The sequence below is a fragment of the Asterias rubens genome, chromosome 19, assembly GCF_902459465.1.
Source record: "Asterias rubens chromosome 19, eAstRub1.3, whole genome shotgun sequence".
NCBI lineage: Eukaryota > Metazoa > Echinodermata > Asteroidea > Forcipulatida > Asteriidae > Asterias > Asterias rubens.
In genome coordinates, this window is record NC_047080.1 from 8,422,408 (window position 1) to 8,435,116 (window position 12,709).

Consider the following 12,709-nt stretch of genomic DNA (forward strand, 5'->3'; position numbering starts at 1 on the left):
CAAGCAGTATTTTCTGCCTAAAACTAACAGTTTTATGAAATTTGGCCCTTGGGACATTATCACTATCAGTTTTAGCCTTCCCTGATATTTTTCTTTAACACTCGATCATACGTTTTCAAATAATGTAAGGTTCACGTAGAAGCTCAAGTCAACCATAAAGTGCAATGTGAAGAAGAAGGAAACAAAATCACCTAACCCTGCAAAATGAAAATCACATCAGGTTGGATTACAACACTAGTTAATTAACTCAATATCGTGTGTGTGGAAGTCAGCCTTTATGCCCGACTGTGTAGAAAATCACTTCACGGGCGGCACTGGGCGGTCTTCTTTGAGTGGTGGGGTGCCGGTGAGTTGCATCGCCCCGCTTCACCTGGCCGGGACACGGTCGGGGACGGATACAGGAAACAGAGCGAAGTCTGGCAGTCTGAGATGACTATGATATTAGGGAGTTGGGAAGTGAGTATTTTGGTGAAGAAAGAATTGAACCAGGCCAGGGAACCAGAGCGTGATGTGATGATATGATCAACGGGGCTAGAGCGTCGTGAGGCCTGGCTTATACCTGGTTGACGAGGAGGAGGAGGCCCGGAGGCGGGACTGTTTAATGATGACTTTATATCTTGGGGTTGAATTATCGACCTCGTTTCCGGGGGTGACTGGGAATTAGGTCTCATCGGTAGTTGTCAAGGTAATTTGATTGCTACGTCGATCACTCGTAATCTAATTACGATTGTAAAAAAAAATTGTACGAAGGGGTTCGGTCTGTATAGATGGAAATTGACTTCCGCGAGTGCAAACCCATTGGCCGGTTTCTATTGCCCGCTTAGCTGGGGGTTGGCTGAGGCGGTCTCAAACTGACTCAAGTTTGACTGTTGATGTAAACCCAATGATTTCATGACTGGATAGCCTTTTCAGTATAGGGCCGCGCCTATCCACAATGCATGCAAATTGTTGTATTCAGTTTGGTGTATGGCAAACACAGGTGCATGCCTGTACATATCTATAATATATGTTAGATTTGCATCGGGATAAAGAATATTAATTTTTGGTTTTTACCCATACACCGATGTGTGTTAGCACTGTATACTAAGTACTTTCCCGAGTCCTGTGAAAAAATATCACAGGCATGATACTCGGGTGGGATTCGAACCCACGACCCTTGTACATATCTAATTTGCGTGTAGATTTGTTCTGTGAGAACTATCTTGTGCTTTTATTCTACTGCCGAAGTAGACTTTGAAAACGGGAGACTAACTCACTTACATGCTCAGACCATGCTTAGGTAGACCGGCAGAACTGTGGGCTTATGGGCTATATAAAGGCCCCTACCCATAAAAGTTTCAATGTTGTGTTTTAAAAAGGCTAACGATTATATAAAGGCCCCTACCCATAACAGTTTCAATGTTGTGTTTTAAAAAGGCTAACGATTATTGTGTGCAATGGTTTTGAGCTCAAATGGCAAGCTTAGAGCTGCTTTATTTCCCAAGAATTTCGGCATTTATTGCCGCCCCCGGCCAACCATGGAGGCTAGGAACCATGGGCCCACAGAGAAAGCGGCTGGAAGAAGATCGAGTTAGCAGTAAGTTGCAAGGGCGCCACCTACTGAGCCAGCACATCGAGTACATTTAAAGATGGCGCCGACCACGAGATCGTCGAAACCTAAAAAATCTCCAGGTTCAAACAAGAAAAAGAAACGAACGCCAAAAAAGAGTGAGTCAGTACAAGAAGCCATTGATTACCCCGATGATAAATCTGATATTGTAAGTGATGACAGTCTATACGATGATCTGGAATTGGAAGAATTGGCACAGCAGGCCGCCGAGTTGATGGCTGGCCATGTCCATGCGGCGGAGGACGAGTTGTCCACGGGCAGCACGCCGGGTTCAAGCGGCACAGACCCGGAGGCCGAGAATGATTTGGAAGCAGTTTTACCCTTTGTGGTAGACGTTGACTCCAATGTGAATAGTAAAATCAAAATCTCAACCAACCATGACATGGAGAAAATTTCAAGAAATTTCAACAAAATCACTGAAGATGAAAATGTGGAGGAAGACAATGATGATTTTATGTCATTGACTGTTTCAATGAAACAAACCACTCCTCAGCAACAGAAGGAAGAAAAAGAAGAAGGGGAGGTATTTATATCGCTCGAGTCTGGACAAGATGAAGACAAGAACATGCAAAAAAGTCAAACAACAAAGTCAAAACGATCTGTGAAAAAGGACAGAAATACAAAGGAGTGAGTATTTTGGCAGATAATCCGATTGCCACTTTTTAAAAGTCTTTAATCCTTACCTGTCCAGGGAGGATGACAGGTTGTGTACATAAGAGGAGCAGGCACTTCAAATTATTTTTAAAAAGTCTAGAAGTCATGAACAATAGTTGCAGTAATTGCAACCCTCCATGCAATAATTGTAACCCTTCAATCATCTTCATATGGTTGCAGGGTGGAATGGAAGGTCCACAAACCTCACACATGAATGGCTGCTAATAATATGCCACATTATCCATTTTGGAAGTGAAATTACAATGTAGCAAGTGCTATCTGTAACACCTTGAAGCCTAAAATGCACATTATTAATATTTATCTTGTATCACACAGAGACATTCTAACTCTTATTAATAAATACCTTGGACGGTTTCAAGTCTCTGATTGGTCAAAATCCGGTCACGTGTGGGAGTGTTAACAGTGGTATAAAGACCGGCTTTGGAAAATAGCGAATAAATGGCCACTAAATCAGCATACATTGTGTAAACCTTGCGCGTTGCACTGTATCGCACGCTTATTTATATCCCTGTTAGTTTCATTGCAACTTCGTGCACTTAAGTGTACGCGCGCTGAAAATGTATCAATTTTGAGTGCGCGCGTGTAATATGTGCGCGCGTATAAACTGACGCAGCGCTCATGCGCGCGTTTTAATGCACAAGGATTAGCTATCGTCCAATCATTTGCCTCCAGTGACCCCAGTGAAGTCGCTGAACAGATCATTATTTCAAAGAGTCACTGGTCTCAAAGATCAGTAATGTGATTAACGCATGAAAGAGATGGGAACCATCAAAAGCTCAAATATGGCCCCTGAACATGTCTGGAAGTACCGCTGAGAGAAAAGTCACAAAATTTGGACAATGTAGCCGTTTAATTCGCTAAAAAAGGTATTTATTAATGGGAATAACAGTGTTCGTACCCGGTCTTCACTGCTTGGTAATGACCTTGGTTGGTGGCTGGCGCTGTTAACGGACCTCGCCTCCGGCTCGGTCCGTTAACAGCGCCAGCCACCAACCCGGTCATTATCACGCAGTGAAGACCGGGTACTCGCACTGTTATTCCCTAATTAGTAATGGCACTGCCGAGACTATTGTGATGTTGCGATAACTGTAAACCTCCATCCTTCCGGCGGTCGCAACCGTCAGAAGGATGGAGGGTTACGATAATACCAAAACTAAGAATCAACTTGAATTGACTCCATTTACAAGAGGTCATCATCACAATTCTGTACAATTGTTAAATAATATTCCTATTTCTCATCAGGATTGAATTGCCCACTGAGTTGGATCCAGGGATTGACGTCGGCGAAACATACTTTGACTTTATTGGCCAGTCCGGCATTGACAAGAACAACAAGGCAGCCAAGGAAGTGCTGACAGCTAGTAGCCGAGATAAGGTAAGATAGGAGAGACAAAGACAGATAATTGACGGGTCGTACAATGTCATTTGAAATATCTAGTTGCGATAACGTAACCCTCCTCCCGACGGCCGCCAGGCCTGAGGGTTACGAGATCGGTTCGAGCGGCAACAATTAATCTGGTCCAACATGTACAATTTTGACAGCTAGTCGCCAGATTTGCCTAATTTTTACCACTTTCAAAAATCATGACACAAATTGTAAGGGCACAAACTTAATTCTCAATGTCTAATGAACACTCAAAACACCATTGAGAAAATGTTTTTGAAGAAAAAAGGACAAAAACTTACCAGATCCCGGAGCGAATTCCCAGGTTTATATTTTGAACCTGTCGCATCACTTTGCAAACGCATTATTTTGTTGTTGGGCTAAACCAGAGCTACGCATACAATACTGAGTATGCGCACGCATGCTCCAAGCTGCAAAAAAGGACGGTTATGTCTGCTGCCGCCAGCGCCTCAAAAGTCTCCAATTGCATCTGTCCCCATCAGTGGTTTGCCTGTAAATCTGAATTTTTCCTTATCACCATCCTCTTGTTGGTGCTTGCGCTGTTGGGTGTGTAATGGAATAAATGATATTTGTTAAGAAAGTAAAGTAATTTTAAATGTGTTTTTCTTACCATCAGCTCCTGAAGAACAGCATACTCAGTCCCGACTTTGAGAAGCATCACAGTGTGCCTTCACACAAAGAGTCTATAAGACAAATGCAGAGACGAAAAAAGGTTTGTTAGAACAAAGGGTAGCATTAAACCAGAGGCTCCCTTGTCAAAATTAAGTTTTGTGATTGTTGAGTAGTATAGCGCCCTCTAGGGACCATGTTTGGTTTACATGCTTTACTCTGAGTTTTATTGTATCATAATTGAGTTACGACCTTCTTGATGAACTGAGTACCAACCTTCTCAAACACCTGAGTTACCACCTTCTTATTAAAGAGGCACAAGGGTGTGTTTGCACGAAACGTACAATAAATGTTTCTATCTTTTGTGTGTGTAATATAACAGAAAGAGCGTGAGTCTAAGACGGGTGATGGATGGTACAACATGGCCGCTGCTGAGATGACCGATAAACTCCGTAACGACATCAGAGCAATCCGTATGCGCTCATCGCTCGATCCAAAGAGATTCTACAAACACAACGACATGAAAGCACTCCCTAAGTTTGTACAGGTCAGTTCACATGTTTCTGCCTTAGAGGAGGCAAAGATTTGCACACGGTCTCATTTTCTCTTCCTGTCCCCATAATTCTGCCCTGTTCACAACACTGCCTTGCCCCTACAGCAGTGCCTTGCCCTCACAGCTTTGCCCTCACAGCATTTTCCTGCCCCTCAACTCTGCCCCAAAACATTGCCCTGCCCTTCAACTTTGCCCTGGCATGCCCCTCAAAAGTGCCAGCTGCCCAGCCCAACAACTCTGCCCTGCCCCCACAAAACTGCCCTGCCCCACAACACTGCCCTGCCCTTCAACTGTACCATGTAACTGTACCATGTCCCAACAACTCTTCCCTATCAACACAATTGCCCTGCGCTCACAACACTGCCCTGCTCCTACAGCAGTGCCCTGCCCCCACAACAATGCTCTGCCTAACCCTACAAAGCGGCCCTGCCCCACATCACTGCCCTACCCTGCCCTGACAACACCGCCCTGCCCAACAAATCAGCCCAGCTCCAACATTCCAGAGCTAACAAGAATGTCAATATTCTTTTCAGGTTGGAACAGTTGTAGAAAGTGCGGCTGATTTCTATCATTCCAGAGTGCCCAAGAAGCAGAGGAAGCAGACCATTGTGGATGAGCTCCTCGCTGATGCCGAGACAAGACGGTAAGCACATTTTTTTTCATGAAAACTGTTAACAGATAAGTTGTGTGAATGGCGCCACCTTAAAAGAAACTCTTCTTTCGTAAACGCTGCTCATCGTGAGTAAAAGGCTGACTGGTGATTACATTGTAACCAAGCGTACACACAGTCAAATCTTCTTGATCAATTACAAACTGAACTTGTCTTTAAAGACACTGGACATCTTTGGTAATAGTCAAAGACCAGTATTCACAGTTGGTGTATCCCAACATATGTATAAAATAACAAATCTTTGAAAATTTGGTTGAACTTAATTGGTCATCGAAGTTGCAAGAGAATACTAAAAGAAAAAACTCCCCTTGTTGCACAAATTTGTGTGCTTTATGATGCGTAAAAAAAAGCTTAAAGATCGGTAATTGTCAAAGTTCAGTCTTCTCGCTTTGTGTATCTCATCATGCCTGTGAAAGTTTGAGCTCAATTGGTTGTAATGATTAATAATGCAAGAAAACATGTCCTTGTCACACTAAGTTGTGTGCTTTTAGATGCTTGATTTGGAGACCTCAAAATCTAATTCTGAGGTCTCAAAATCAAATTCATGGAAAATTACTTCTTTCTCAAAAACTATGTTTTTAGGTCAAAAACTCTTCATCTTCTATTTTGTCTTAGATACAACAAGAGGAAGTATATGGAGCTCCAGGAGAAACGGTCGCGTTGGCACAAGGGGAAGAAAGGGACTGGGAAGAAGAGAAAAAAGACCAAGAAATGAGGAGTTTCTCCCCCAAGTCCTCCTCATAGAGGCAGACCCCAACCATAGTATAAGCCAGAGGGGTGTGTGGGTGTCTTTGGGTCACCCTGTTATAAATTTGGACACCATGTTTTATCTTTCATTTACATGTAAATATAATGTAAGTGAACAACTGGGATGGCCAGTGTTTAACTTCCCAAACAATTTTGACCACCCTTTTACAAAATCCTTGCTTAAACACTGACCCAGACACATACATGTGCAAACACTTCAAATTGTTCGACACTAAACATGGCCCACACTCAACACTAGTCCTGCGGACATTGTTCTAGTAGAAACTGCTACGGGCTAGAACACACTACTTCTCAACATGCCCTGTAGGCTACTAAATACTTATTATAAAACTTATTATGAATTTCTGTTTGGATCACAGCTTGTGAAATTATTTTTGAAATTATTTGCAGAAGTATGTTTCAGTGAGCATGCTAAGGAGAGCACATCTGTGATACTGTAAGCACTTTTTTGAAATTAATTTGTGCAGGAATAAAATTATTGCAATTGAACAATGAAGTGTATTGTAACTTGTGTTTGTTTCCATTTGAAGTTATGCAAAGTTAAAGACACTGGACACTATTGGTAATTGTCAAAGACCAGTCTTTTCACTTTGTGTATCTCAACATATGCATAAAATGACAAAACAAACCTGTGCAAATTTGAGCTCGATTGGTCGTCGGAGTTGCAAGATATCGAAAAAAAAAAACGAATCAAATTCTTGTAAAATTACTTCTTTCTCGAAAACTACGTTTACTTCAGAGGGAGCCGTTTCTCACAATGTTTTATTGTACCAACCATTCCCCATTACTTGTTACCAATTATGCTAATAACTATTTTGAGTAATTACCAGTAGTGTCCACTGTCTATATACATGATTGACACAATAGAGGCTGACAGTGTTCATGTTTTGGTCTACCAACCGAAAATATATTGTGTGAACGAGTGGGGAGAAAATAGTGAAAAACCACGCACAATTTTCAGCATAAAAACACATTGTCCTTGAGTTTGGTTTTAACAACCGAAATCAGCTCAAAGAATGTAAAAGGTTTTCAATACATTTTTTTTAAATGACCCTTCATATCAGAGGAAACGTGCATAAAAAAAATGTTTTGAGTATGAATTTCATAATCAGTAAGCTTTTAGGCTAAAATTACAAGTCATGTTTTTTTTGTCCTTGCCAATCCTATATAAAACCTTTAACCACATATGTTTACATTTAGTTTTGTTTTTGATATCACACTTTGCTCAGCACATGAGAATGATACACATATTTACATGAACATTTTGCTCTTGTTGAAATCGAGACCAGAGTAAACATGCTTTAAAATGGGTTAAGAAGTTTTAAAAAGTCAATGTCTTTGGCCAAATCAATATCTCCACAACACCATGTTGAAACTTTAGTTTAATGATTATTTTTCCTTTAAAGGCAGTGGTCACTTGGTAATTACTAAAAATAATTATTAGCATAAAACCTTTCTTGGTAACGAGTAATGGGGAGAGGTTGATATAAAACATTGTGAGAAACTGCTCCCTCTGAAGTAGTGAAGTTTTCGGGAAAGAAGTAATTTTCCACGAATTTGATTTCGATACCTCAGATTTAGAATTTGAGGTCTCGAAATCAAGCATCTGAAAGCACACAACTTCGTGTGACAAGGTGTTTTGTTTTTTCTTCCATTATTATCTCGCAACTTCGATAACCAATTGATCTAAAATGTTCACAGGTTTGTTATTTTATGCATATGTTGAGATACACCAAGTGTGAAGACTGGTCTTTAACAATTACCAATAGATACTTTGGATAAAGTCCTTTAGATAACACTCTCCTACTCTTCGAGGATTCCTTTATAAACGTGCACTACCACACTGGTGACCACATACCAGTCCTAGATTACTGGACCTTTGGTTTCATGTCCCATTCGATGGACAAAGTGATAATGATAAAAGTATCTTGCTCAAGGACACAAGTGTCAACCGGGACTCGAATCCACACTCTGGATCTGTTGATCAGAAACGCCAGAGCTTAGTCATGTAGCCTACCTTTCAAAAACCAGGTGTTAATTTACAGCATGTGTGTGTTGCAACATAAAAACTGAATAGAGGATCAAAATTTACATAGTTTTTGGGGTGTTGAAGTAGTACCAATGTAATTGTGGGAAAACTTTCCGAATCCTGCCACCAGCTTTTCACATTTTTTTTTACAAAAAGGATTACCTCATTTCCAGGAAAATTTAGTAAATTATATAATACTTTATTTCATAACGAATGAAAAAGTGTTTGGAGAATACGGAAACTTCTCGCGAGAAAAAAACAACAGCCCTTTCAACGTTGTGGACATGTGAAAAAATCTGCAGCGCAAGAAAAGTTCACCAAACTAATAAAAGTGTTCCTATTTTAATTAAATTCTTTCTTTTGGACACCAAGAATAAATGAACTCCATAGAGTGAATAAAAGAAGCGGGAGGTGATAAAGCGATTGTCTGCTAGTGAATATCGGAGACACAACTGGCAGAAGAAAATGGTCACCAGAGAATGTCTGTCGGTCTAAACGTTGAAAGTTACTTTGTTTGAAACTTACAATTGACCAAGTTGATTGAGCGGGTTGTAAGCGGATTAGCTCGTGGGGGCTGGGATCGTTTTGTTCCCGGCAGACAGGCAACGAAGAAAAGGGACACAACAATCTCGGAATCTTGTTTTTTAGATAACATGCTAAAACTTAATGAACGTTCCTCCTACTGTTCACAACGTTTTCCGATGTAAATTCTGCAGCAAATGCTCTAGGCCTAGGCTAGGGCCTTGTCCTAGAGGATTTGAGACATTTATAGTGGAGTCTTTTTTTGCTGGTGTAAATTAAACACTAGTTTGAGAAGAATTCACAAATAAATGTAATTCTAAAAATAAATGAAACATTACACAAAATGGATGAGAGTAACATAAACTCACGACGGAAGAAGCCAGCCCCTTCAACTTACACGTTGAAACCCGGTTGGGCCTAATTGTGGCGCGATTCGCGTTCACATTTAAAAGTGGTTGTCTGCCGAGTGGAAAATGTTCTAAATTTCTTTAAGTCCAATGCAATGAGAAACTCTTCAAAGCTTAGCCTGCTAACGGTATCTATGAGCCTTTTATCGAAAATTGGGGGAATTGTATTTAAAGAAAAACAGCCAAAATGTATAATAACAACGTCGTTTGTCTTGTCAGTCTTGGTGAAATGTCACGCAGGTCGAGTTGTCTTATTATACAAAAAGAACGTGGTCTCGCCATTATAGATTAGTTCACGTACCTTACATGAGTGATTTGGCGTCCTTTTGTTCCGTAAAGGCAGCGACCAATTCGGTTGTCTATGAATTGGCGACATCCCAAAGTCGAACACAAATCAAAAATAGTTTTCACTGGGAGACATGGACTTTCAGAAATTGTGAAGAAAGCAAGATCTTTGTCCGGTAAAAATGAGCAGTCGGTTTTCCAGTAAACGTGCCATCGGAAACAATACTACCAGGGAAGGCTGGTCCCTTTGCCGGCCGTATACAGATGAACTTCATATGGAGGATCACATGACTTCCACTTTATGAACTTGGAACAAATTGTTTAATGGTCACCAAGCTCTGGTCTTTCATCATATCATAGAAAATCTCTGTACAGTTTACGTGAGATACGCCTCTGTATTTTCCCCCGACAATGGAAATTTTGCATCTTCGTACACTAGAGGCAATTGGTCAAATTGTATTCGTTTTATTTGTGTGTGTGTGTGTGTGGGGGGGGGGGGGGGCCAGCAGAGGAAAGTCAAAATTAATTATGTGTGTTTTGGTTGTTGTTTTTTGTGTGTGTGTGAGTTTTTTTGGGGGTGGGGGTATCGAACCATTGTTTGTGCATTTTTGCTTCGAGTTCTAGTCCGTTAATCCGTGGCTGTTTGATTGCCAGAGTCTAAATCCACAGGAGAACTTACACATAAACTCTGACAATAAAACTTAAAATCGTTCAACAATATTGTTTGCTATTTATACAATTACAAACTATTAGATGAAATTCAAAAGTTTGTTTAATTGTTTTTATTTTGTAGGCCCTAGGCGTATGCATAATTCAAAACTATCATTATGTAAAATACTAAATTATTTTTGAAAGACTTTTCTTTGGCCAAATTTACATCCAAGCAAGGTGTGCAAGTCATGCATGGGTCACGATAAAGTTGATTGCGTCCCTCCTCATGTGAAATAGAAGTGTGTCTCTGGGATAAATATGTTGGATTCCAGCATATTCACTGCACAAAGCTATAACTTTGCTTCATTTGCCAAGATAGGCCTACTCAATTCGAATCCTTCACTAGTCATTGGGTCCATTCTTCTGGTACGCACGGGGGGTCGTTCTAGAACTATGTGGTGTCCTTTTTGAAGGAAATGTTCCTTTTCTCCATAGACTCTGTCGAATGAGAAGTGTTGTTCCTTTCTGTCTGGACAGAGAGAGAGAGGGGGGAATTTGGTGCTCTAAAGAAACCCAGTTTTGTTGTAAGGCCAGTAAAATGGCGTATCGAGGGGGTGTGGAGGGATGTTTTTTGACGCCGGCAAGAGATTGAGTTAGAGCGGGTGAATGGAGTCAACAGAGCACAAAAAGGTTGTTTAGATGAATTAACGGATAATCCCTTTTGTGGTCATCGGGCATCCCTTTGTAAAGTCGCCAGCAACAGATCGATTAGGTACCCATATAAGGACTAACCGCTGCAGGGGTTTTACTGCACTTTACTGGTCAACCGTTCTATTGGTGGCCATAAGAAGGGGGTGTCCTTTCATTACAGGTAGAATTCGTTAGCATATGGAAGGAAGTTGTTGGACTTAAAGAATGTTGGGTCTTTTGATGAGGTTGGGTCTTGTTATATCTTGATAAAGTCTGTGGGGCAAACAAGTGGAACGACCGGGCACGCCCCATGCGGCAACCCACACACTTTACCGGCTCGAGGAGGCAACGGCGGACGGGCAGCACGGAGCCAAGAACGGCACGCGACATCGGTTGGAGATTGTACAACATCTTGAGGCCACGGAGATTGGGTTAAACCGCAAGACAACATTACTGTGAAAAGCTAGCAATATTGATGAAGGGTATGTCTGCAAACCGCTGGGATTGAAATGACATTTTTGGTGAGACACTTTTTGTGAAGATGTGTTGGAATTTCTAGTTCTTGTAGTTGGTATAAATGGGGTTTTCGAAATTTCGGCATTACAAGTGGAAAGTAGGGTCGAATGCAATGAGTTCTGTTGCCGGTTTATTTATTTATTTCCGGAAAAAGGAAAAAATTACAAACATTTAATAAAGCAAGCCCATTACTGAATGATTTAACTTCTGTATTCCAATTTGCTACTCTGTTTGCGAAATTTATATTCGGGCGGGGGGGGGGGAGGCATTTGGAAAAAGCAATATTAACAAACTTTGAATTTCGTTTTGTGTGTCAAAAGAAACACACCTAACTTGGAAATTGAAATGCAGTAAAAACAGCAGTAAAAAACACCAAATACATTAACAGTACAGACGAAGTAGAAGAAGAAAACACACCCAACCGGCTAAGATCGTCATTTTCGTTCTTGATTAAACTACAAAATTAATTTGTTAAATTCATGTGGAAAGCCATTGAAAACTATTGATGTTCAAGATCTTTGATCTAAAATATCTGGCTCATTTTGAGCTTTGTTCTTCGGTGTAGGCCTATATTTATGAAGCCGTTCATTATTAATATTTGGAGAGTTTCGGTGGGTCAAAGCAGTTTATAATTGTGTAACATTGACTATTTTGAATGGCCCCGAAGTAAGATTCTTATGTTTTGGTTTTAGTGGGAAAATGGCGGTTGGTTTAGGCATATTTTCCAAATAAGATGCCAAATTAAAAAGTATCTTATTCACCAAAAAATAGAATGTTTTTTTGTTGTAAAGAATTACGACATCTCACCTCTTTATACGTGTCAGTAACGCCCCCTTTCGGCAATTAACAGTCTGTCAAACAAAAGTAATGGTACTAAATACTGAAATAAAAAAGTATCAGTTCAAATAAAATTTAGCAGTACAGGGCAACATTTAATACAAATAAAAGGCAAGAAGAAGTGAACTATTTGTCGAGGTACATGTACAAAGTGCCCCGAAGGTACATGTAAGAAATGGAAGAGCGAGGTACTAAGTGTATGTAACATCCGTTCTGTGATCTGATAATAAAGTTTGTTCTTGAGACCGCTACAAAAGGCTAAACGACCCTCACCGACAATGGGTGGAATGCATGATTTCTCATTGTATAAACACGCTGATGTACATTGTCACATTTCTATCAAGGATTTGCTTCACTGGACCATGGAATTTATTCCTCCATGACTGTACAAAGTTTAATCATTGAGGTAGCATGATGACAGTTTCCAGTGAGATCGAATCCCACCCGAGTAAAAATTCCTGTGATTTTTTTTTCACAGAGCTC

At 40.6% G+C, this 12,709-nt stretch overlaps 1 protein-coding gene across 1 annotated transcript; it reads left to right on the forward strand.

Moving 5' to 3' along the window:
* Positions 1-1,627: 1,627 nt before the first annotated feature.
* On the forward strand, positions 1,628-6,781 carry LOC117303189 (deoxynucleotidyltransferase terminal-interacting protein 2-like). Its single transcript, XM_033787318.1, has 6 exons — positions 1,628-2,236; positions 3,527-3,659; positions 4,306-4,401; positions 4,681-4,845; positions 5,385-5,494; positions 6,137-6,781. The coding sequence occupies exons 1-6, from the start codon at positions 1,629-1,631 to the stop codon at positions 6,234-6,236; spliced, it is 1,212 nt and encodes a 403-aa protein (XP_033643209.1). The 5' UTR covers position 1,628; the 3' UTR covers positions 6,237-6,781.
* Positions 6,782-12,709: the final 5,928 nt, after the last annotated feature.